At 46.0% G+C, this 26,963-nt stretch overlaps 1 protein-coding gene across 18 annotated transcripts in view; it reads left to right on the top strand.

Annotated features, from left to right (window-relative positions):
* The first annotated feature begins 7,194 nt into the window (after positions 1-7,194).
* The window catches only part of ADRB2 (adrenoceptor beta 2), a 110,211-nt gene continuing 90,442 nt past the window's right edge, over positions 7,195-26,963 (top strand). For 3 of the 18 annotated variants that reach the window (XR_011505771.1, XR_011505773.1, XR_006532717.2), the window contains exons 1-2: positions 7,195-8,673; positions 10,798-10,985. Coding sequence is in view for 3 of the 18 variants with exons in the window: in XM_070517226.1 (XP_070373327.1) it covers positions 7,491-8,673; positions 10,798-10,877 (1,263 nt within the window). In the remaining 15 variants the exon portion in view is untranslated. Of the gene's footprint in view, positions 9,289-10,797; positions 25,989-26,963 lie in introns of those variants that run through there. The other 15 variants (XR_011505774.1, XR_011505775.1, XR_011505768.1 and 12 more) reach the window with 14 other exon arrangements.

Raw genomic sequence — 26,963 nt, 5'->3', positions numbered from 1 at the left:
GAGGTTGACATACTATTATCAACACCCCAATTTACAGAAATTGAGACCCAGGGAGATTGAGTAACTGTTCAGGGTTTTACAGCTAAGAGTTGGAGGAGGCAGGACTTTAGACCAAGTAGAAGATCAGAACTGCTCCAGAGCTCCTCATAGCCTCAGGCTGTGCCTGGCTCTCTGCCTGAAGCCAGGTACCAGCTTCGCTTCCCCCACTCCCTGACTGGTTTCTCTCGGGAGCCCTTCCTTCATCAATCACTTACACGCAAACCTTCATGTCAGCGGCAGCTGCTAGGAGATCCAATCTAAGACATCTCCTAAAAATCCTCCCCAGAGCTTACCACTGTTTGATGTATACAAAGGATTATGCTCCCCATTGGATCAATTTATTTATTCATGTAAAGGACTGCCGTTAGAGAAACAGACATAACGTCCTGAAATTGAAGCTATGTTAGAAAATCCACAACCACGATGATGATGATGATGGTGATGGTGACAATGAGAAACAGTTTTTGAAACACTGCGCTAAGTTCCTTAAACACGTTATTTCATTTAACCATCAAAAGCACCCTGAGGGGGCTGGCCTGGTGGTATAGTGGTTAAGTCCATGCACTCCATTTCGATGGCGTAGGGTTTGCCGGTTCGGATCCTGTGCTCGGATATAGCATTGCTCATCAAACCATGCTGAGGTGGTGTCCTACCTAGAAGAAATAGAAGGACCTACACCTAGGATATACAACTATGTACTGGGGCTTTGAGGAGGAAAAAAAAAAGAGGACGATTGGCAGCAGATGTTAGCTTAGGGCCAATCTTCCTCACCAAAAAAAAAACGCACCTTGAGAGTATTGCTATTCAGTGAATGCATCTACTGCAATGACCACCACTCACAGACATGTCACCTCAACTCTATTTATCTCCTAATCACTACGATATTTTAACTTTCATTTTGATGTTCAAACAAAGCCTCAAATGCAACATGGCCATATGGGAATTCATCACCCCTTCTTGTCCTGAAGACACTCAGGCCACTGCTCTCCACACCCCGTTTGGCAATGGCCCCTCAACCCCTAGCCAATGCAAGTTATGCTGATGTGTTCTGTTGTCCTGTCTCTTGGTTCTCTCCCTCCCTTTTTCAAACCCAGTTTTTCATACATTCTTTCTATTCCCTCAACAGTCCAACAAGGGGTTTTATCCTCATTTTGTATAAGAACACTCTGAGGCCCAGAGGGCTTAAGCGTATTGCCTGAAGCACTCAGCTAGTTACGAGCAGACTCAGCATTGGAACCCAGATCCATCTGCCTCTGAAGCCCACACTCGGCCTATCACAGCAGTGTGTCTAGTTAGCACAAGTCTGGGCTAAAGGTTCTAATATACCTTTAGATATAATAAAAAATTATTTTAAATTCTTCGGTAACACCACATTAAATAACAGTGTACTACTTAGGGATTATTTCCTTTTTAACTTTCTTTCAATCCTTTAAAATAGATGGAGAAAGTCCCATGAGGTGCCACAATACCATTAATATCTCCCCAGCCCTGGCTAATCTTCCCTTTCAATAAAACGAAAGCAGGCCTTGGGCTCACAACTTTGGCAGGCAACAAAATCTAGCTAGAGTTTATTAACAGTGTTTGGTTTTCATGGTTCCCCTCTATTTATGGCAGATGACCCCAGTCTTCCACGTGCAGTAATGGCAGCAATACAAAATTTTCTTTAAAAATAAATGTATTTGAGTTTTAGAAGTAATTCGATGTCAAAAAAAAATACTTAGTAAAGAATAATACACCTGCTATTCAGAAGCGCAGGGATCACGACGGCAAAGTATGGAAAAAAATAAATAACCAAGTCGTTTGGTAAGATATGGAAGATTTTGGCTTGCCAGCTCCTCAGGAGCTCTTCTGATCCAGGACTCATCTCCTCGCTGGCCCTCAGCGCGCTTCCTTCCCCACTACTGGCTTATTCAGTTTAGTACAGGAAAGCCCTCAGATGTCACCTAGCCCAACCTTGCATTTCACGGATGAAGATTGAGGCTCTAAGAAAGAAGGTGACTTCTTTAAGGTTGTATATAACATTATAGCTGTCCAGCAACCAGCACCTAGTGTTACAGCACAAAATTGGGGTTCTCTTGCCTGATACGCATAAAAAAAGCCAACTATTATGGCCTCAGCTTTTGGAAAAAGAAATGTAGTTTTATTTTGTGAGCTGGATCTGAAAGGAGTCAGGGGGCATGTGTCCTCAGATCTGTCTCCCCAATCCACAGCGTGGGGCACAATTTATGGGATGAAGGGCAGGGCAGTCTGAAGTGTGGAGCTAGGTCCTTATCTCCTATAGTCAAAAAGCTCACTCATCGAGCATCTGCACAGGCCCAGTTGATAGTTTGGTGGCCTCATCCGGCCTGAATTGGACAAGGGGTCTCAGCTCCTGCAAGACAGCTCTTAGTCACTCTGTTGACAAGACCGGGTCAGTTGAACTGGTCCTGGAGGGCCCGCAGTTACACTAGCCCTCCTGATCCGCCATCCACGCCCTCTCCTCTGCACCAAACCGCCTCCACCACACAGACACATTCATCACGACACACTGTTCATTCCCGTATCTGAAGGAGACTCCAAGCAACCCCACTCAGTCTCAGCAAGAGAATTAAGTGTCATGCCATCAAGCAGCCATTACATTGTATATAATGACTTAATTGCTCACTTATGTCCCTATGAAGATTATAGCCAAGTACCATCCTTGGGAGAATTGGGAAGAATAATCACTCCAATAATTTTCTGTAGAGCTTACTTCTCTTGCAAAACCCCAACTGAGAAAAGCTGCTAGAGGTTAGCCCCTTGGAATGATTGATTCTCCTCAGTCCAAGGAGTCCTTCAAATGACTAACTGAAGCCTCTCCTGCTTTAATTTAATGCCATCTCCCTTTGTTCATCTCCCTCAGATGTGGAGAATTTATTGGCATGTCTCTCACAAAGCGCTAGCATGGCAGGAAATTAAATTCATCTGCTATAATTAGCTGTTCTGAAAGCTTTGCTCGTTGCTCCACTTACTTCATGGTTGCCAAGGGGATTGCAAAGCGATTGATGACTTGTTCTAGGATCTTCCTAGGTACTGATGGTAAGTTTAGACATCAGCGAACCAAGGTATGAATAGAAGAGACCTGCCACGATGCTAAAGGAGACTGTAGACCCAAGGGAAGCAGGAGTATTTAACCTGAAGAAGAGAAGGCTCCGGAGAACTTGAAGGGATTCTTCCAAAAGCTTTCCAACAGTCTTGGGGAAGAAAGAGGAGATTTGCTTTGAGCGGCCTCAAGGGGGCAGACTTAAGATGCTTGGGTAGAAGCCGTAAACACATGGATTTCAGTTCAATAGCTGGAGAGTTGGAGAGATACACACTGAAAAAGGGAGCTGGTGAGCTTGCCTTCACTAAAGATGGCTATTTAAGAGTTTTGGTGGATGCATTGTGTAAGGAGCTGAGTAGACTGTGAGATGTTTCATTCAAAACCACTAACATCCCATCCAGGTATATAACTCAATGATAATGGTAATTTTCAGAATCATCCTTCTTTCTAAGGAACCAGTTTTTGTTCCTTTTTTTCATTTTTTTACACAGCAATTCAAATTAAAAGTAAATTACTCACTATCCATGTTCAAAGGGTCCTTTCACACATATTATCTGATAAGATAAATATGCATTCTATATATACATTTTGATCCAAAAATAAGATAATAAAAGTAACAGCTAATTTTTTTCCAAGGTAGCATGCTAAGCACTTTACGTGCAATTAATCTTATTTAGTGTTAATGTAAAGAGACGATGCTGTACAGAGATAATATTAAGGGCAGACTTTTACAAGCATCATTTAGAAAGAAATCTACAGATGTTTCTCTGCTCAGAGGATCATAAAGATGAAAAGAATCTTGTCTAAGCCAAACCAGAATAAGATTTTCCTAAGCCATCCAACTACCGGTGTGAAGGCATTCCCTGAGACCACAGAGCCCTACTTCTCTTCAAAGATCGGTTCAGCAAATCAAAATGTGGGTTTTTTCCCTGTTTGGCAGACAGGAAACAACAAATCAGTGTCTTAAGGGATTGACAAAACACATAATTAGACACTATCAATCATCATAAAAGAGCCTGCTTTTTCTTACATCAGATAAAGGTGCATTTTGTCTACTAAGACTTTTCCAGTTCCACGAAGCATGAACTCCCTAAGGCCACAAGTACAGTAAGCAGAGCTAGTCAAACTCTTCTGCTGGGGAAAGAAAGGAGAGTGGGCGGTGAAAACATGTGAGCCCAGGAGCAGACCTGGCTCCTAATTTTCTCTGCCCCCTTGGACTGGACACTTGCTTCTATCCTTTAGTTTCCTCATTTGCAAACTGGAGGGGGAGGAATAAACGAAATGATCTATTACACTCATTCCCACTCTAGCTCTCTCTAATCCTATAATTCGAAAAGGAGGTCAAGAGAAGATTCCTGGCTTGAAGACAACATCTTAAAATTCCTACCAGCTTGGTGAAGCAGCAGAGAGAGAGAGATTGTCCATTTGGCAAGGCTGGTGAGCAGAGGCCAGGCACTTCCTCATTGACATGAGCAGTCTTCCTTTCTTTCTTTCCTTTTTTTTTTTTTAAAGATTGGCATCTGAGCTAACAACTGTTGCCAATCTTCATTTTTCTTCCTCCCCAAATCCCCCCAGTACCTAGTTGTATATTTTAGTTATGGGTCCTTCTAGTTGTGGCATTTCCCTTCTTGATTTAGTGTTTTTGGGTTTATTAAAAGGTGTTTCCCAAAATACTAAAAGTTAAACTTTTAAGTGACTTATGTCTATATCTAAATGATCAATTAGTGTTTGTCCTAAAAGTGTTTTCGTTGTTCTTTTTTTGTTATGGGAAGGTTAAATAATATGCTTATTTATTCCATAACTTTACAAACAGGAAGGAGGTTTTAAATGGCTCAGTTCCACAATTCAGGGTAGATGTATATTTAAAGAAACGTGGTTGCATAACAGACACTGCTTCTTCCTAAAATGCATCATACCAGAGCCAATTTTGGAAAACACAAATATGGGGTAGTTATATTTTGAAAACTATGTGAACATAATAGATCCCTAATTAATATTTGTGGCTTTTTATGGGAAATATTTGTTTTGTAGGGCATCTGTGTTGCGAAAACAGTTTCTGCTAGAGAAAGAAGTTAAAGGGGGCATGTGGGTTAAATTTTGTTTCTGAGTTTTCCTTCTAAGAGTAAATGCCTAAGTTACTTCTGTCCTAGAGAATTTTGTTGTTCTGGTAGAGAAGACTAGTTAACAACGTATTCTGAACTACTGAGTAATTTATATAAAGTTCATTTATAATCCATATTTATGTGTCATTTATATGTGCCAAAGCATTTACATTTATTATTATATCATTTGATTCTCACTCAGCCTGGTGGAAATGACTTTATTCCCCCATTAGAGATGGATGAAGTTAGGCCCCATCTTTGTGATTTGCCTGAGGAAAGTGAGTCAGAAAGCTCCAAGACAGGGGGATCTGCAACCTGGGTATTCCAATTCCAGTTGCAGTTCTTCTTCCTGGTCCTGCATTCCTTTTTGTACATGATGATGCAGTACATTGAAAACACTAAAAGATGGGTTTTAGAGTCAGGCAGACCTGGGTTCACCTCCTGCCTCTGACCCTGTGCCCCGAGGCAAATTTTCTTTCTTCTGGAGCCCCGTTTGCGAATTAAGCTAAAAATAGTATCCCCCCTACCATGGGACAGTGGGAAGGATTAAATGGAATAATGCATGAAGAGCACATAGCAGAATGTTCCATAAATGTTAACCATTGTTATGTTATTATGCAATCTACAAAGTATGTTTGGCTAACATTGCATGAATTACTTTCAGTTTTTCAAAGATGCTACTAATACATGAAATCAAACCCTGAAAATTAATTTCTTTTTAATGGTCAAGTCACACACCAGATGCAAAGGATAGTATTTCATGGGCAAAGATCCTAGTTTTAAGGCTTGGTCTGACCTTTTTTTAAGGAGAAATTATCTTTTGCTTTCTGTGGTTTCAAAATGTTCTTACTGTTAACACATTCTTCATAGTCTGAGACATATGAAATTGCCATTTCTAAGTCAGAAACTGCCGAATAGCAGCAATTTCATATGGCCAGCCCAACAGATCAACAAACCACCCAGCAGATGAAAGGATTTTTCTAGTTGCAACGGGATTACTGAAGAAGTTGAGGTTGAAAGAAAAAATGTTCCATTTTCAACACATTTGCATTCCAACAGATAATGGCGTGATGCCACACTCCCAAGAATTAAAAATTGAAGTATACAACTTTCTCCTTCCCTCCCAAAACACATACATGCGCACCCCAGCTCCAAATGAAATCCAAAGGGGAAAACTGTGTGTCTCAACGCTTGCGAATCCCCAGGAGGGCACCGAAAGTGCTTGACAGCGAGCGTGCTAAGGAAATCGGCAGCTGTTGAAGTCACCTCCTGTGGTCTTGCCAAACGTTTGAAAGGGAATATGCTGTGTGTCCGTCCGTGCGTTCGTGTTCCGTGGGGGGAGGAGCGGGAGGTCTGGAGTGCCTGGGTGATGGGTTTGGAGTACCTGGATGGGGACGTCCGTGTCTGTGGCGCTCCGCATACTTCCAAAGTGAGCGTTTGTGTGTTGTTTACTTTTCTGTGTGGGAGCTTCTAGGCGTTTCTGTGCTGGTTTCTGGCGGCGTCTCTGTGTTGGACAGGGGTGACTTTGTGTTTGTCGGTTTCTGTACGCGCGCGCGCGCGCTGGTCGGTGCGCTGGACGGGTGTGTCTCAGTATTGGTGCTGTGGTTCCGTATAAGTCTGAGCATGTCTGTCGGGGTGCATGTGTGCCTGTCCGTGCCTGTCTCAGTGGGCGTTCTGGGCTCTGGTTCCGAATGTGGGGGAGATCTCTGCCCTGAGACCCCGAGCCGCATAGGCGCCCAGGGCAGACAGGTAGCAGCCACCGAAGAGCCGAAAGCTCTCGGGTTGGCTGGGAAGCAGGCCGGCTCGCGCTGCAGCTCTCGGCGCAGCCAGGGGAGCCGGAGGAGAGCCGGAGGGGAGCGGGGCCCGCCCGCCCGGGAGCCGCAGAGTAGCTGAGCTGCGCCCGGGCCCGCACCGGGAGTGGGAGGGTGAGGGGAGCGCAGGGGAGGGGGGGGAGCGGGCCTCGCCCCTTTGGGGCTGCCCGCGCGCCATTGGCGGAAAGTTCTCGCACGTCACGGGGAGGGCAGCTCCCGTGGAGTCCTGTGCACATAACGGGCAGCGCACACTCCTAGGCGGCTTCTCCAGAGCGCAGGCTGGGAGCGACCGGCCCCGCGAGCCCGGAGCACCCACCCGCGGAGTGCGGCACGCGCCCCCAGCACACGCACCCCACGGCCGCTGAATGAGGCTTCCAGGCGTCCGCTCGCGGCCCGCAGCGCCCCGCCCGAGGTCCGCCCGCTGAGGCGCGGCCGGTGCGCCGGCAGCCAGTGCACTCACCTGCCAGCCCGCGCGCCATGGGGCAACCCGGGAACGGCAGCGTCTTCTTGCTGACGCCCAACGGAAGCCACGCGCCAGACCAAGATGTCACGCAGGAACGGGACGAGGCGTGGGTGGTGGGCATGGCCATTGTCATGTCGCTCATCGTCCTAGCCATCGTGTTTGGAAACGTGCTGGTCATCACAGCCATCGCCAAGTTTGAGCGTCTGCAGACGGTCACCAACTACTTCATCACTTCCCTGGCCTGTGCTGACCTGGTCATGGGCCTGGCGGTGGTGCCCTTTGGGGCCAGCCACATCCTCATGAAAATGTGGACTTTCGGCAACTTCTGGTGTGAATTTTGGACTTCCATTGACGTTTTGTGCGTCACGGCCAGCATTGAGACCCTGTGCGTGATCGCAGTGGATCGCTACTTTGCCATCACGTCGCCTTTCAAGTACCAGAGCCTGCTGACCAAGAATAAGGCCCGAGTGGTCATTTTGATGGTGTGGATCGTGTCAGGTCTTACCTCCTTCTTACCCATCCAGATGCACTGGTACAGGGCCACCCACGAGGAAGCCATCAACTGCTATGCCAAGGAGACTTGCTGTGACTTCTTCACGAACCAAGCCTATGCCATTGCCTCCTCCATCGTGTCCTTCTACTTGCCCCTCGTGGTCATGGTCTTTGTGTACTCCAGGGTCTTCCAGGTGGCCAAAAAACAGCTCCAGAAGATCGACAAATCTGAGGGCCGCTTCCATGCCCAAAACCTCAGCCAACTGGAGCAGGATGGGCGGAGCGGATTTCGAAGGACCTCCAAGTTCTGCTTGAAGGAACACAAAGCCCTTAAAACTTTAGGCATCATCATGGGCATTTTCACCCTGTGCTGGCTGCCCTTCTTCATTGTCAACATTGTGCACGTGATCCAGGATAACCTCATCCCTAAGGAAGTTTACATCCTCCTCAACTGGCTGGGCTATGTCAACTCCGCCTTCAATCCCCTTATCTACTGCCGGAGCCCGGATTTCAGGATTGCCTTCCAGGAACTTCTGTGCCTGCGCAGGTCTTCTTTGAAGGCCTATGGAAATGGCTACTCCAACAACAGCGACGGCAGAAGTGATTGCACGGGGGAACAGAGTGGAAATCAACTGGGTAAGGAGAGAGACAGAGAACTGCTGTGTGAGGACCCCCCAGGCACAGAAGACTTTGTGAACTGTCAAGGTACTGTGCCTAGTGATAGCGTTGATTCACAAGGGAGGAAGTGTAGTACAAATGACTCAGTGCTGTAATGCGGTTTTTCTACTTTTTAAGACCCCCCCCCAACAAAACACTAAACAGACTATTTAACTTGAGTGTAATAAATTTAGAATAAAGTTGTATAGAGATGCGCAGGAGGAAGGACATCCTTCTGCCTTTTTTTTTATTATTATTTTTTTAAGCCGTAAAAAAGAGAAAACATATTGGAGTGATTATTTGTTTCTTGTACAGTTCAGGTCCTTTTTGCATGGCACTTGTAAGTTTATGTCTGAAGGGCTTCAGTCCCAGAGGACCTGGGACTGCCATGTTTTGATGACTTTTCCGTGTATCTACCTCATTGGCCAAGTATTAGGGGTAATATATTGCTGCTGGTAATTTGTCTCTGAAGGAGTCTTTCCTTCCTGCACCCTTGGACTGGAGGATCTTGAGTATCTCGGACCTTGCAGCTGTGAATACGGACTCTCCCCGCTCCTCTGATTTGCTCAAACAGGGTGTCGTAGGCAGGAGTTGGAGGGGCAGCTTCACTTGTTTTCCTGAGCAAAGTCTAAAGTTTACAGTAAATAAATTGTTTGACCATGACTTCATTGCACCTGTTTCTCCAAAACCCCTTGACTGGAGTATGGTTGCCTCCCCCACTGGAAACCGCAGGTAACTATTTGTGATAACTGCCCAGTGACTTAATGTGGAATGACAGGCACTGATTGCTGAACCCTTTCATTTGTCTTTGAATCTGCAAACCTGTCTCTCTCCTAACACTAGCGCCCCAAATCAGTTCCGCTTGCCCCCAGCAGAGCTCATCTCACTCATCCTACGGTTGTTGTTCTGTGTTGTGACATCAGAAACACTGACTCATAGAAATGGAGTTATGGGCATCTGTTTTGTCCCTCCATGAGCCCCACCACCCACCTTCTAGTTCTGCTTGTTGAATAAGCTGCTTATATGTATGTCTTTGCCGTGTCTTAGAGTGGAGATCTTTGTATTACCTCAGGGTTTGGCATTTTAAGGATAAGGAAGAAGTTCTTGTGGAAAACCTGCTCAAACAGAGCCCCGTAATTCCAAGGGAGAGTCAAAGGACATTGGTCATAGGGCGAAAAGCTGGAAAACAGTTAGCTGAGGGATACCTCATAACCTAGAATCAGGATTTTAAGCCCTCCTCCTTCTTTAATTCTGTCCATTTTTTCTCTCTCCCTTTGACTCTCCTCACTTCGGTATAAAGCAAGATTTCTCACCCTAGGCACTATTGACGTTTGGACCAGGTGATTCTCTGTGATGGGGGCTGTGTCCCGTGCATTGTCAGATGTTAAGCAGCATCCCTGGTCTCTGCCTGTTAGGTGCCAGTAGTACCCCCTGAGTTGCAGCAACCAAGAATGTCTCCAGACATTGCCAAATATGCGTTGAGGGCTGAAATTGCTGCTGGCTGAGAACCACAGATAGAAACTTCAAAAATTGAAGCAGATTTTTAGATCTGTCTCATGTGACCTCTTTATTTTGCAGAGCCCCAGAGAGGCATTTTTCATGGTTCACCCAGTTAGTGACAGACCCTGGGCCACTGCTCTACCCGCTCCCTCGTGCTGCCTCCCAAACTCACTTGCCGGCTGCCAGATACTGACCATGAGACTGAATTGTTTGGGAGCATTTATCAGTGGAGGCGAGGCCTGTGAGTCGTTACTGCCTGTTTGTGGAGAAATTACAATACTGTTAAGAGGCACATGAGGGAAAATCACAAAAGTAAACACATTTCTTCTCCCACCCCCTTTCTATTTTTGCCCGTGTGTCTGAGCCAGAGCTTGGCCCAGGTTTGACCGAGTGGACCGTCCTCCTTGGCAACGCCATCCTGGCGAGGATCAGCCTGCAGGGTTCGTTGCCATTTCACTTGCTCATAAAGCTGACTGCACTTCTCTCTTCCCTTCTGTCCCAGCCAATGTCCCCAACCAGGCAAGCACTGGCCTCCCCCACTTCCTGTCAGCTCAGTGATGGGTGTCTGGGTGAGCACTGAGCTCTCGGGGGAAAGTTAGGAGCCTGTTTTTGGAACGTGCTGTGGCGAATTGGAGAGTGTGTGCCATTCAGCACTTTTCCTTTTTCTCCAAGGGCTTTCATACCTATTATCACATTCTCCTTCTCTTGCTCTGGGCCCCACTCCCAGAGTGGCATGCGGCTTCTCCAGCTAATCTTCACACTCCTAATAGCCTCATGGGATCTCGGACTTGGAAAAGCCCGGAGAAAGTATTTGACATCTGAAGAGACCAAACGCCTGCAAGGGGAATGACCTGCCCAAGGTAAGAAGCCGAGGATGTCAGAGACCGAGCTACAGCCAGGGGACCTGGCGGTCGTTCCAGGAGCTGGTGTATTCTCTCCAGCACAGCGTCGTTGAACTCTGCCCTCACCCTAAATTGTGGAAGCTTTTCCTTGGGGCTGTCACATGGTTTTATTGCTTTTGGTCCTTAAAACCAAATTCAGGCAGTAAACAAATAATCTTCAATAGGGACAAGAGAAAGAGTTGTTCTTTTAGAGTCTGCTAGGAAATCCTCAGCATTTAGCAAAGGTAGGAGATTCCTTAACTCTTTATGACCTGCCAGGAATTTCAAGCCACTCCAGGTAGAAATGACAAAAAAAAAGTTGGAAACTTTCCTGTCATCATTTGTAAGTCCCTTGAACAATAGGTATTATTAATAAAATAAATGCTGTCTATATGCTGTTTTCATTAGAGGCGCATCTAACATAATTTCAGTTAAAATTCAGCTATGAATGTTAATTCAGATTCCCAGCTAGAGAGGAATTTAGCCATATTCCTGTCCCTTTAGGAATACTTTCAATACAACAACTTTGATCAGTTTTGAGGGTCTTGAGAAGCAAGAGCGTTTTAGGCATGTCTCAATCCCCTGCCCTCCATCTCTTTTCGTTTTGCTTTGTTTCTTTTGGGGGTAGGCATTTGTCAGTGTTCTTCTGTCCCTCTGTTTGCTGACAGGTTGGTTGCATAAGGTTTGTGTTGGGTTCATCGTCATAAAGTTTTCTTTGCCTGGACAACAAGTTCTGAGTCTGTCAAATGAGACTCTTGTCCTGAGATGCAAGCTGACAGGTGTGCAAAGCGGCAGGACAGGGTGGGTCTCCGTGCTGAGAGCGTTATTGGGGGAGGGAATCTGGGGAGAAGGGAGCTTAGAAATGGGAACTGTCATTACAGGATGCTTAGAATGTTTCTGATGAACCTACTGCCCAAAGAAGCCTAGACAAGGGGCCAGTGCCGTGGCCGAGTGGTTAAGTTTGCGCGCTCCGCTTCGGCACCCCAGGGTTTTGCCAGTTCAGATCCTGCGTGCAGACCTAGCATCGCTCATCAAGCCATGCTGAGGCGGCATCCTACATAGCAGAACTGGAGGGACCTACAACTAGAATATACAACTATGTACTGGGGGGCTCTTGGGAGAAAAAAAAAGAGAAAGATTGGCAACAGATCTTAGCTCAGGGCCAATCTTTAACAAAATAAAAAAAGAAGCCTAAACAAGAATCAGTTGGGGAGGCATATTTATGGAGCACCCACTATGTGCAGCATGAGAAAAGTATAGGCTTCAGTCTCTGCCTTCTGTGGCATAATATTAATAATACTAAACAGATCCCTTTTATGGAATCTAACTAAATTTTAGGGACTGTGCTCGGCACCTTTCAGACATTATGTCATCTTGACAGCCTTATGATGGAAGTGGCATAATTGTCCTCATCTAATAAATGAGAAAACTGAGGCTCAGAAGGGTTAAGTAACTTTCCAAAGCCACACAAGCAGCTAGTTGCAGAGTCAGGACTGGAACCTGGGTCCATGTGAGTCCAGCGCCCATGGAGCCCAGCACACATGCAAACCAGGAAGCAGCACGAGACAGCTTATAATTTGTGCCAGAACAAGTGTAAGAACTGGAAATGCAATACCTTGTTGAGAGAAGAGGGAGACTGCTGTGGGTGGCAGCCAGGAGGAATGTTCCCTTCGAAGCATGTGACTGCGGGGTTGCTGGGGACTGGGGCAGGAAACCAATCATTGAAGGGCCTGGTCTGATTCTCTGAGTCTTTGCTTTGTCTTTTCATCAGAGCATCAGGCCAAACTGAAAAGAGGATCTGAAACTTTGAAACAAGCACAGTGCCGAGCAGAAACACAGCCCACCTCACGTTCTGGCAAATTCATTTTTGGTTCCGAAGTTGGAAAGGTATCCTAAATTGAGCAGTTAGCTGGACCTTATGGAAAATTCGGCAGGCCTGGGAGGCCCTAGGAGTGTGCTGTCCGTTTTGAGCTAGTATTCTGGGGTAAGAGAGGTGATCTTCTGACAACGGAGAGCAAGGGGTCGTTCATGCACTTTCAAGAGACTTCATTGGCAGGATAACGTCCAGTAAATTCAGCCCTGCACTAATCCCTACTTCACTTTCAGTGCAAATATAACTTGAAGGAGGAATTTTTGAAATACCTAAGAGGGTAAACTTCCCAAGCACTTTCAAGAGCTTGAGAAATACTGGTGTCTTATGAATAATAGGAGGCAGGGTGAGGTGAAAAGGGACCTGGACGGGGACTCATGCAGCCAGGTTTCAGGGCTCACCTTGGCTTCTCTCCTCTCTCTCTCTCACGTTGGGTAAGGCATTTTCCTCAGTGCACCTGTTTGCTCATCTGTGAAATAATGAGGCTGCTGCATGTGGTCTCTAAGCTCAGCCCTGAATTTATAGTCATTAATTTAGAGGCTAATTAGAGACAGCAGTTTGTGTTTCTAATTAGAGTTGATGACATTTGTCATATAAAGAATGGTTGAGTATCCTGGGGGTGGTTAGCTTGCAGAAGAGAATGCTATGATGGAAGACTATTTGGTGCATGATAAGTGCTTTCAAATATCTCAGGACCAACCATCTGGGAAAAAGGATCATATCAGTTCTGGATGAGTATCGGAAGGCAAGCAGCACCTTACAGGAAGGTAGATTCCAGCTCAGGTGAAGGAAGACTTTTCTGAGTGAAATAGGTTATCTATCGGAAGAGTGAGCCTCCTGTCATTGGAAGCATTCAAGAGAAGCCCAAATAAAGCTCTGTGAGGGGGAAGCACAAGGGGGTCCTGCACTGAGCAGAAGCTGGACTAAGCTCCTTCCAAATCTGTGATTCTGTGTCTCTGAAAACAATAGACGTGAATGTTCTTAAAATGTATACAGCCCGTTCCCTCCTTCCAGCTGGCCTTCTCCCCAAATCCTCTGGATTTCAGAGGTTTCACTGCATTCCTAAATGGGAAACCTCGGGGGGATATCAGGATCTCAACAGTCCTTGGCCGTGGGGGGAAATCCAAAAATAGAGCAATAAGGTTAAGCAGTTTTCCAAATTACTAGACCTTTTCATCAGCTGCTCTTCCCATGCCTTTTGCAAATGACCTACTAACTCCCAGAGAGAGAATAGTGAGAGCCGCAGAGTCCTCTCTGCAAAGGCTGTCACATCCTTCTCCACCCTCGGAATCATTGCACTTCCTGTGGTCTTTCCGTCACCCTCACAGAACGGAAAGGAAGGGAGGCAGGTCCCTGGCCAGCACAGAGCACTTCAAAGCCCTCTGGCCCAAGAGCCTGGAGACCTGGGCTCCATCGTCGCCCAGCCCCTAACGGGCTGGCAACCTCTAGCAGGTCCCTTCCCTTCTCTAGATCTGTTTCATCATCTCTTCTGAGAGAGAGTTTGGTTGACATGAGTCCTCTGTTTCCTTCTTTCCCCACAGTTCTGGCAGATTTCAGGAAGTCTTCAGTGCTGCACATCTGGCTGCGTTGCTTTTTTTTTTTTAAAGCACATTCTGTTTCTTGTTAAAAAGCTAGTAGAACTCATTGTAGAACATTTAAAAATGGATGAAAGCACGAAATGAGATAAATCACATGTAACCTTACCGCCTAGAGATAGCCATCGTTCGGTGTGATGTATATGCTTTGTCCTAAGTGTGGCTATACAAATGGGTGCAAAGATATTTTTAAATAAAAATAGAATTAGATGATTCATATAATTTGGGGCCCACCGATAAAAATTTGGGACCCACTGATAATACTTTTACAAATGCCTCCTTGAATGTATTTTGTGTATAAAATGATCCAGATGTCATAATTCCTGCTGGTCTACTGGCCTGACAATATCCAGGGTTAAGCATTTTCCAGGGGTACAAACGAATCATCCGTCCCAGAACATCTGGATTGGGAGAGCTGAGCTGGGGCCCCAGAGTCTGCACTGGAGCGAGTTCCCCCAGGTTTTACCAACACAGGTGGCCCAGAGACCACATTTTGAGGGATGAGGTCACAGAGATAAATTTGTAAATTTAAACAGAATGCTCCTCCCCTTGCTAATGGATGAAAACGAGTCTCCCTACTCGTCTCTTTGAAGGCATGCCTTCTGCACCTGGGCCCTAAGCTGCTTTCAGAGCATGGGAAACTAACCACTGAAATCCCAGGGCAGGGTTCTTTCTGCATTGTTAAATGCCTCTGACCCAGCCTGTGGACTTGTGTTAACATCAGTCTGTTCAAGTAACGTGGTGACCAATACCTACCGTTTGAAAAGTGCAACAGCAGGCTTCTGTTCCATGGAGCATCTCTTGTGATAATAATGGCTGAGAGCTACAGAGGGCTTACTATGAACCAGGCATCGTGCTTTGCAGTTTTCATGCATGAGCGCTTCAGAGCTCACAGCAACCCTATAACCTAGGTACTATTATGCTTGTCCTCATTTTATAAATAAGGAAACTGAGACTCGAAAGGGTTAACTAAGTTGCTGAAGATTACACAACCCACTGGAGGAAAACCCAGGTATTCTGTTCCCCTGTGCTTCTCCACTAGCGTAGGCGATCTTTCCCTCTGGTGGGGGTCAAGTAAGAGAGAGGAGGGAGAAGACGATGAGAGGAAATTTTTAATGGTGCATTTTGTTTTATTTTCCAATGATTCTGTGCAGAGAGGCCTGACTAATTTCTGAGCCTTGGAGCTAAGAGGCAAGCCCATGCCACTAAGTAGGTTGTGGCTAAGTATAAACTAGGAAGCCAGATTGCGCTGAGAGCTGGCAGCACACTGTCTGTCCCCATTATTCAGGCCTGGTTTGAGTGAGCGTCCCCTGCCAGGCTCCCAGGAGGCAGAGGGAGGCGCCTGGTAACAGCACAGTGGTTTGTGCTGAGTCAAATCATTACTTTCAGGTCAAGAAGCCCTTGACATCTGGAAATGGGGTGCTCTTCCCATTTCTCTGCCGGCATCTGTGTAAGGACCTGAGGTTTCATGTGAGAGAGTATCAGGGTGGGACGGGTGCTGAGTGAGGCCACGACCTCCTTAGTGTACTGAGAAGCCCCAGGCTCTAACAAGAGGCGGGGTCAGCAGCGAGGTTGTACAGGGGCCAGAGAGGACCATCTCTCCCGGCTTATTTAATTATTATTTTTCCAGTGCTGTGAGGGGAAGACTGGCTTTTCTGAATGTGTTTGTTTCTCCAGGAAGAGAAAACAGTTTTTAAAATCACAACAGCAACACCCATGACAAAGCAAAATGGGCACCCTGGGGAACTCACTTCTGTTTTCTCTTCAAGCGCACCATATGGGCCTTGCGGCCTATGGCCTAGTGCCCAAAAGCCACAGCTGCCTGGGTCTGGGAGTTTCCCTCCTTATCCCAGTTCTGTCTCTATTCCACTCCCTAGTGCTTCTCTTTATAAAAATCTAGGAGATGTGTCTAAATACTGCAGACAGCCTTGGGAGCCTGTTGATGGGTTTTTATTGCTCTGTTTGAGAGACACTCACAGTTCTCCTGTATGTACGACAACGATAACCCTGCTCTGTTCACAGACGTTCCGACTTCCTCTCCTGTTTCGGTTCCCACTGTGTCGCTCTATAAATCCGAATGCTCTCCTTGTGTCCTCAACCCAAGAGAACTGAGGGTCAACCCCAAGGGCCTCAGGTGGCCAGGCTCAGAAATATCTTTCTGCAGGATTGTGGAAAGGTTAGTGTTTTAGGTATGAGTTTCTTGGCATTATTTTATTTTACATCAGTGGGTCCGAAACCTTACCGAGCCCAAAAACGATTTGGGGGAACTTCTGAGAAAGGGCACATTCCTGGACCCCTATACCTGGGATTCTGATCTAACAGGGCCGTGGTTGGGGGCCAACAATCTGCATTTTGCCGCAGGTTCCCCCAGAGGACTGTGATGCAGATGCTCCGAGGGTCGCCATCCGAGAACCTAGAGCTTGCACTGCCTTCCCCTCCCCACCCGTCCCGCTCAAGAGCACAAGATGTGGGCATATGAGAAATGAGCCCATCCAGCTGCATGCGTTCACAGAAATAGTCATCTGCTGAGTAAGCGGAATCTTAATTTCTGTGTGTTATCAAATAAAACAATGTAGATGAAATAATTAATTTATAGATGATACAACATTACTGGAAGAGAGGAAGGGGATAAGAAAGTGCCTTGAGCAATTAGGCACTTAATTTAAAATGCATTTTATGATAACATGGCATCTACACAGTTATACACCCCAACAGCGTCATTGTCACCTAGTCCCAGACTCTCTGCAGTTGGACAGGGAGGTAGCAGCACAGGAAGAAAAAGAGACTTTGCTACCCTGATAGACTCCTAGTCCAGTGCTCCTTCCTCCCTGACATCCTGCCTTGGTTAATTCAAATCATACTAAGGTTTATATGAATCAATTTACCTGATGGACAAAAACCCTCCTACTTAGAAATCTGAAGGGGGACCCGCCCAGCCACAGAGAAGAGTGTGACTCATACACATACATACACCTCTGCAGACACACAGCCACATAAACACACACCACACACACACACACAGACTTTTACACTGATGCCCACATCCATGTTGACAAAAATAAACACACTTGCATTTTCGCATAGATAGAGGGACACATCCAGGTTCTTTTGTGTATACTCGCGTATGAATCTGTGCACACATAAAGGACACAGACATACTCCCTCCTAAACATTCTCCCTTAGATAAATACATATGTAGGGATTCCTAAGCACACTTTTGTGTGCTCCAAATGAGCAAACATGCCATGTCACGTAAGTGTGGTCCCACTGATACCTGAATACACGCAGGTGCGTGTGCTGAGCCCTCTTCCTAGATAAGTATATATACCTTCGGTTCTGTGCACGTCTTTGGAGTTCTTATTATGTGCCAGGTACTGACGACCAGCAGGTGAACAAAAGCAGTTTATCTTTGCCCTTATTGAGTTTGTATGTAATGAGAGAAATAAGTTTTTATTATTTTTTTTAAACATTTTATTTTTTCCTTTTTCTCCCCAAAGCCCCCCAGTACATAGTTGTATATTCTTCGTTGTGGGTCCTTCTAGTTGTGGCATGTGGGACGCTGCCTCAGTGTGGTTTGATGAGCAGTGCCATGTCCACGCCCAGGATTCGAACCAACGAAACACTGGGCTGCCTGCAGCGGAGCTCACGAACTTAGCCACGGGGCCACTCAGCCACGGGGCCAGCCCCAGAAATAAGTTTTTAAAAACGCACAAAAATTGTAACTGTGGTAGTTGCTATGAAGGAGATTCAGGATGTTTTGAGGGAATCTGACCAATTCTGAGAGGTCTGTAAAGGTTCTCCCAAAGAAATGAGGTTCCAGTTGAGAGCTGAAGGATGGCTAGATAATACCTTGATAGACAAAGGGGAGAAGAGCATGCCACTCAGGGAGAAAAGCATGCGCAAATGTCCTGTGGTGAAAGGAAATCAAATGCATAAGAAGCGCTGAGCAAAGGTCAGTGTAGCTGGTGTGCGGAGAAGGAGAGCAGGTGCAGGATGAGCCCACAAGGAACAGGAGGGGGCCACACATGATGGGCCTTTTAAGCTGCATTAAAGGTTTGAGTCTTTATCCTAAAAGCATTTAGAAGCCATTGATATGTTTACAACAGAGATCAGATTTGTAGGTTGAGAGACTATCTCTAAGATATACCTACTCATACAAAAGCATTCTCTCATAGATAAGTACACACACGGGTTGAAATGCACACTGTGTGTTTTCTCAGGAATGCATATTTACATATAAGTATTCACTTGCAAACACTGCCACTCTGAACACAATGCTCTGTATGTATTTGCATGGTGTGTATAAACTCAGTGGGCATTGGGAGACATGGAAACACCCTCCTCACTGGGTACCATCAGGCCTAAGCCAGTCCTTGGGCGAGGACTAGGGAAGTGGTGTACCAGCCCCGACCCGAACCCTCTCACTTTGGAGCCCTGGGCTTTGCGGCTTGGCCCCCTTCCTGTGCCTCCAGGTCTGCTCCCCCTCCTCGTGGCTCAGCGCACACAGCAGCAAGGTGGGGTTTCTTCCAGAATGCAGTCATTGACTATTCTTGGCCAGGGCAAGGAGGGGAGGATGGGCAGGCCGGGTTGCATAAAGATTGCCTTGTGCCCTCCCCGAGTTGGAAGCAGAGCCTCTGCCCAGCTCCAAGCCTGGAGTACTCTTTGCATGGAGTTGGCAATAAAGAGAAATAAATGTAACGATGGGAAATCTGAAATCTGCAGGTCCTGGTGGGGACCATGGTGGGGCTCGAAGTAGTGCATTCCATAAGTAACCACTGTGTGAAATGTGACACAGGAGGAAGAAATAGACAAAGCCCAGCTGGAAAGCCTTTTCAAGGTGAGATGTGTGACTGTGTCCCTTCCAGCCTTGGCACAGTACAAACATGTACACACATATTTACAAATCAATGAATTTTCCTCCAGTGGGTGTAGCATCTCCCAGCAGAGGAAGTAGCAAGTAATTTATCAGCCACAAGACCCTGCATTATTTTCCCTCCAATGGACTAGAACTACACTTATGTACATTTTGCTCCTGTTGACCAGCAAAGCCAGCAAGGGCCTTGACCGGAGCCAGTGACAGACTCCAGGGAGATCAATAGAAACATTCATGCAGATTTAAAGGCTCACCTAGAGGCTTACATGCTAGAACCATAAAGATGTTCCCAAATGGGGGCTGGCCCTGTGGCATGGTAATTAAACCAGTGTGCTCTGCTTTGGCAGCCCCAGGTTCACAGGTTTGGATCCCAGGCATGGACCCACACCGCTCGTCAGCCATGCTGTGGCAGCATCCCATGTACAAAATAGAGGAAGATTGGCACAGATGTTAGTTCAGGGCAAATCTTCCTCAAGCAAAAAGTGAGGAAGAATGGCAACAGATGTTAGCACAGAGCGAATCTTCCTCACCAAAAAAAAAGATGTTCCCAAGTGATCTTTTTATATTCTGAAGACTCCTACCTACTGAGATTTTATGTTTTCAAACATGTGCGTGAAAGTTGTTTTCTTCCATAACTAAAAGGATTTCTATATGGTGTAATTTGAGGCTCTTTTTCTTTTGCTTCAGGTTGTATAAGGAACATCCTTCTTTTCTGCCAGGTGGGGGCTCTTTTATGCTCTCCTGGAATAAGCTACCAGGTGCATCAAGTCATGAAGACCATAGTATTGTGCTCCAGGGGATACTGTGTCGTAAGATTCGCTCATCTTGATCCAGCACTTGGCAGTTTACAAAGGGCTTTCATATCTACCATCCTATCTAATCCTCATAACCCTGACGTCAGCATGGTTGTTCCCATTTCACAGATAAAAACACTGAGGTTAAAAGGCTTGCCTCAGGGCATGGGGCTAACACATGGCAGGGGTGGGAATTGAACTTAGATCTTCATACTCATACTCAGGAAACAACACAAGTTTTGCTACACTCTGCTACCCTCCTAGGACCCGGGGCTCTTCTCACTGTACTTCTCTGCTTTCTGCTGCATTTTCTCTTATAAATTCAGGGTTAAAACTCCCCAGCATGGAAGCCACGGCTGCCAACCTGTAGATAAGCAATTGCTGGCTCCAAGGACAGTCCCCAGGCTGCTGTCAATATTGACAAGCCCCAAGCTTGGGTGAGCTTGTGCTGGGAGCAGGCAGCACCCAGCTCCATCACCTGTGGCTCACAGTGGAAGCTCCAAGCCTCTTGGGTTCCTTGGGCCAGTCACCAGATGCACTTTCACCAAGTCAGAGTTATGGGATCATGTATCCTGCTCCCAGGCCTGCCCTGCTGGAGGCTCAGCACTCTACTGAGGCTCTCCTTGTTCACTTTGCCTCATTCCTCTTGGATCAGGATGTTTCTGTGGGAAAACCCAGCGTGATTTGCCCCAATCTCACACCCATTGGGCACAGCCCAGCCTGCTTTTAAGGGCCAAGTTCCACACCTCACTAAAAATTGCAGGCTCCAGGGAGCGTTTCAACTTCTTTTAGATGGCTTGTGTTTGGTTGAAATGTTTTATTTTAGTCATAGCAATTAGATGTTCTTGTTTTGCACACACGTTTTCCTTCAGCACAGGTGAACAGAATTTAATGGGTCTGGGAAAGCTTGGGGCGGATGACAAATCCCAACCATGAGGAAAGCTCCCTTTGGCAATCTCTTCTGCTTGGATTGTCAGCTTCTCTGGTTTACATAGCTTTTCATTCATTCATTCGCTCAAAAGATGTTTGCATACTTCCATATGCCAGAACTCGTGTTAACTACCAAGGATACAACCATGACCAAGATAGACACAGTTGGTCCCTATTTTTGTTTCTTGTGGTCTAATGAAGAAGACAGACAATGAAAGAGGAATTATAAGTGGTATTTGGATTGAGTTACCTAATACTAACACCAGAGAAACTTAAATATACTTATGAACAGCAGTGAGGAATGGGAAATTGGCTTCTGGACTTTGCCAGTAGATTCAGAAGGATGTCTGGTATCTGTCAACCTCAGACTGGCCTCTGACCATTCACAAAAATATTACTGTCTTCCTCTTAACAACATCTCGGAGAAAAGCAGAGTTGATGGTGGCTTTCAAGGTTATATCAATGGCTTCAGTCCTGGTCCACCTCTGGAATACTGTGCCAAGTTCTGAGGACCACATTTTTCAGGGGAGGAGGATTACAGATTTAGCAAATAAAAATACGGAACATCCAGCTAAATCTGAATTTCAGATAAGCAACAAATTCTTTCTTCGTGTAAGTATGTCCCAAATATGGCGTGGAACATACTTACACCAAAATAAAATTATTCATGTTTATCTGAAATTCAAATTTAACTGAGCATCCTCTATCTTAATCTGACAGCCCTGCTAGAGAACAAGAATGAGGATAGTGAGAAAACCCAACACTTTGTCTCAAAATGCATAGTTGAAGGAGCCAGGCTTTTTTGTTTGGAGGCAATGATAGTAAGAACCTAGCTTTGTGTAGGGAAGCATTTTCCAAACAGTATTGCTAATAGTGTATATGGAAAATACTTAAAGGTACACTGGGGAAATAAAAGGTTTTGAGGTCAAAAGTTTGGGAAACTTTGCATGCCCAGTATTTCCATTTTGGAGTTCACACTGAACAGCTGTGTAGTACAAATTCTTAGCAGTCTTGCAGGAAACATACCTGGTTGACCTGGTTTAACCTAGCATGTCCACAGAATGCTATTTATGGACTTTTGTCTGTTTGTTTGGTATGTTTGTTTTGTAGAGGACACCTATTAACATCGTGCAAACTTAACTTCTCTGCTCAGCACACTCGCGAGAACACGGGCATAAAAAATGAAAGTTGTCTTCGAATATTCAGAGTGGTACTGTGCGGAGAGGAAGCAGATTTAGTCTTTGTAAACCAAAAGGAAGATCTGGACCCAGTGCATGTGCTCATGTAAAAAACAGATTTTCGGCCCAGTGTGAAGACTAGAACTTTCTAATAATCATAATAGTCTGAAAGAGAATGAGCTGCCTGTTCCTAGAGACATTAAAGCAGAAACGAGATGCCATCAGGGACACTAGAGGAAATGCTTGTTCTGTGTAGGAAATTCTCCTGGTCTGCTATGAAAGATGTATTCACGTAAAACACAGACGGGGCCTCCACCAGCAAACTTTCTTTAAAACTACGTCCCTTGTTCCTTACCCTTTCTGCCATCTGAGATTCACTCCTATTCTTGGATTCACTTTTGCTGTGCTCCCTTTACATCTATGGGCCAAACCCATCAAGGAGATTAGTTCTCACAAGTGGATGACCTTTGCTTTGATCTGCCTCTTCCTAGCCTAGCCCGGGTACCTTGGGTCTGGGGTGTCAGGAGCCTCTGTGAGGGGCTCATAAAGATGTAGTGCAGAGCTCACCACTGAGCTTAGCAGCCCAGAAGAGGATGGGGTCCAGAGCAACCCAGCCCCACACTCCTCTAGGACTGTGCGACGCCACCTGCAGTGTCCATGGTGCAGGATAGACCGCCACGTATCTGAGGCACTCAGCATCATAGAAGCCAACAAAGGATCCAGTCCCAACTCTGCTCCTTCCTTTGACCCGCAAAAAATTACGTAGCCTCTCCAGGCTGTACTTCCCTCTGTGAAAAAAACAGGAACAATGATATCTGCAACATAGTATTAGAAAAATTAAAAGAGAGTTAGAGGACATAAAAGACCCGGCAGAGTCTCCCCTGGTACATAGTGGACGTTCAGTAAATGTTTATTCAAGGTATGCCTGTGATTGTTATCATCATGGCAAAAACTTCCAGAGAAGTTGAAAGACTTCTTTAGAAATTCACTAACCAGTGTGCCAAGATTTCAGGCCCCAGCCAGAGTCATAAGCTGGACATTGTCTAGATCTTTAACATCTTCCTTTCGAGAATCCATGCTTGAGAACAGAAAGCAGTGCATGCGTATTAAAGATCAGTGCCAGTGCTAGAAGGAGCACTGGTCTCGGGGGCAGGTGGCCCCGATTCTAGGTTTAAGTGATTCTGCAACCGCATCCATTCTGGACTCCAGTCTGTGAAATAAGAGTTGGGCTAGGATTGTTACTAGGTTCCATGAGCTGTGCCTTTGAATTTAGGGTGGTGAATGCAAATGTTTCAGTAATGCTATTGGTCCACAGTACATAATGAAGGAAAGACGTCACCCAACTAAAGTAATGTGTGTGTGTGTGGGTGTGTGTGTGTACGTGGCAACACACAATATACACAAGGTGCTTTGAAATCACTCTAATTGCACCCTGCTTTTGTGCCTGTCTGTAGCTTTGGCGAATAAAGAGCTAGACCCAAAATTAGTTGTGAAGGAGCAAGATGAGCGCTGGCCTCAGGATGGAGAGACCTGGGTTCGAGCCCCGGTCCTGACTCTGCTGGCAAAGCTGGTTCTCCTTCTCCAGGATTCGCCGCTCCACTCCCTCCCCACCTCTGCCTCTCTCGGTCCTTCACGTGAGAGACTTGGTTCCAGGATCTCCAAGCTCTGTGTCTCTTGGGAAAGTGTCTCTGATCTATTTTCGCTTGGATCTGCATGCTCTCCACAAGGATTATCATCTGGCTGACTCAAATTTTGCTTATTTCTTTTGTTTCATCTGCTCTGGTTTCATAACACAAGCTCTACAGCCAATTTTAGCCTTTCTTGGATTATGGGAGTGTCAAAATGAAGGTATTGGAGCATTTGTCATGGTTTCTGCCCAGGATCCTGGCTCTCCCCTTCCCCACCCCACCCCACCCCCTGAGGCTCCCTTCCATTCTGGCACAGGCAACATCTCTCCCCCTCCCTGGATGACACGCTAAACGGAGTCTGGTTTTCACATTAGCTGAGAGGAGGCCCCGGAGTCACAAATCCTTGGCACATGAGTCACTTTGTCTCTTTGAGCCTCATTTCCCCCCACTATAAATAGGTGGAGTCTCCAGCCTTTTGTCTCCCGGCGTTTGCAGCCTGCGAAGGTGGTTTTGCACAAATGAGGTGTCCCTTTCTCCCTGGCAGCTCTCTGCTTTCACAGGTGGGCTCTCTTGAATTCATGGCCCAGAGGGCTTCTCCAGTTAAACACTGTGTCTCTCTGTCTCTCTGCTTCCACTTCTGGCCGCCTCCAGATCCTCCTCATTATTGCCTGAGTGAACTTTCTAACACACAGAAGTCAGCCTGTGCTGGAAAGCCTTCAGTGGCTCCCTATTACCTTCAAATAAAGGGTTTGGCAGGTGAGTTCCCAAGGAAGCACCATGGAAACTCAGGTTGAGAACTAATGGTGCACTCCAACATACACTGGGGTACGGCGCACTCCTGCCCGGGACCTATGCATCCAAGCCAGGGTGCTGGGAGTCAACTGAGAGCAGTGAGTATTTAAAAAGTGTTTAGAAGCTGTGTTTAAGAAACTTACACACTTTGGGAGAAGGTCAACAGGTACACAAAAATAATAACGTTTTTGTTTTTTGAGTACTGGAAGCAGTCTTAGAAATCATTGACCTTGCCAAACTGCCTCATTTTACGATAGTAGACACAGATGTCACAGAATAGGCAAAGTGTTTAAAAGCATGTCTCGTCCTATGTCTCCCTGATTCTACTCTGCCTCTCTCCAGTCTGCAGCAAGAGTCATCTTTCTGGAAACGTGTGACCTGGGCACTCCGCGTGTGAAAGCTTTCTGTAGCTCCACTGCAGCTGCAATAGAAGCCAAACTTCTTCCCGGGCCCATGGTGCCTGGTGTGGTCTGATCCCAGCACCCTTGTCCTTCTCTCTGATAGAAATGCTCTTCTGCCAGATCTTCAAGCTGCTGCTTCTTCTTTTTTTTTGGTGAGGAAGATTGGCCCTGCGCTAATGTCTGTTGCCCAATCTTCCTCTTTTTGCTTGAGGAAAATTGTCCCTGAGGTAACATCCGTGCCAGTCTTCCTCTGTTTTGTATGTGGGGCACCACCACAGCATGGCTTGATGAGCGGTGTGTAGGTCTGCACCTGGGATCTGAACTCATGAACCCCAGGCCGCTGAAGCAGAGTGTGCGAACTTAACCACTACTCCACCAGGCCGGCCTCTTCAGGCTTCTTTGTGTCAGTCAGTCTCAACTCTGATGGTACCTCCTCAGGGCTGCCCTCCTGACGTATAGGCGAGGTAGATGCATGACCCCACCCACTTTCGTTCCCATCACCTGACTGGGTGCATTCACGGCACATACCACCATCCATGTCATCTTGCTTGTTTATTCATTTTTCTGCTTTTATGCTATATTTCTTCTTTTATTCCTTCTTCTTCTGTGTCCACTCACTAGAAGGCAAGATGCAGAAGGGGTGGATTTGGCGCTGTCTCTAGTGTCTACAACACAATTGTCTCACAGTTGATACATAAGAAATATTTACCAAATGACTAAACAAACAAATGAATACATGCTGAAGGAAATTTGGAAAGGCAGGCTAGGATAAAGAAGCAAGTGAAACTTGTTCATGCTTCCTCCTTCTGGATGTTCCTTCTGTTACTATTTTGGAGTATTTCTTTTTTTCAGGTCTTTTCTTCTATGTGTATACATCATGCATAGTATATATTTAATAAAAACTAAAAGTATATTAAATTATGATTTGCATCCTGCTTTTTTCACTTGTATTTTATTTCCATATGTTATGAAATAATCTTTTAAAATACTATTTTGTGTGCTGCATAAAATTTCATACGAATGTATCAAAATTCATTTAAGCATCTCCCTATTGTTGGACACTGATAACTTAATTTTTTTTCTAATCGGTCCACTCTCTGTCCAAGTCATTCTAAGAGAACTTGGCTTTTAAGATGCTTGTGGTAACTGTTCCTCACTGTAAGTAGCTGAGTAAAAGACATTACTTTCTTTCCAGGAAATGTCAACAGACCAATCCCTAATTTTGTATGTTTTCTGTGGCCTCTGTCAGTGGGGATTGACCTAGTCGATGATCTAGTTATTAAATCAAAGATTTGTGGTTGGTAAAGGGTTGTGTTTCTAAAACTTCCTGTTTGAAAGATAAACCAATGCCAGTGTTCACAACTGAGTGGAGTGAATGGGGAACCGGAGGGCGGTCCCAGTTACCTCTTAACCCAGGGATGCGTTCCTCTTGAAATTAATGAGCACTCAGGGACGGAAGATTCCAGAGTTTCACTATACTCATACACTTATAAAATCTTCGTGGACTGAAAGGAATACTAAAGATAACTAACTCCCTCACTTTAAGAAAAAGGAAACAGATTCAGAGAGGGGCGACTCTTTGCTCAGGGTCGTGTAGCAAAAAATGGTAGAGCCTCTTTCCGCCTCTCTCTCCCCTCCCTGCTTCCCTCTGGCCTTCCTACCTCCTTTCAGTATTAGTCTTCTGTGAACTAGATTTCAGAAAAGATTTCACCAAGCTGGAAGGGATCTTAAAGATGAACTCCTCCAACCCCTCCATCTTCGTTTCTGAAGATGAGGAAGGGGGGGAGGGTCCAGACAAGGGAAGGGCGTGGTAGCAGGTCACACCACCACCAGCTTGGGCCAGGCTGAGGTGAGAACCCACTTCCTCTTCCTTCCCATCCATCAGTCTTTTCACTG

This window comes from Equus asinus, chromosome 9 (assembly GCF_041296235.1).
Source record: "Equus asinus isolate D_3611 breed Donkey chromosome 9, EquAss-T2T_v2, whole genome shotgun sequence".
NCBI lineage: Eukaryota > Metazoa > Chordata > Mammalia > Perissodactyla > Equidae > Equus > Equus asinus.
The sequence above is the reverse complement of the archived record's forward strand: the minus strand, read 5'-3'. Positions and strand labels throughout refer to the sequence as shown.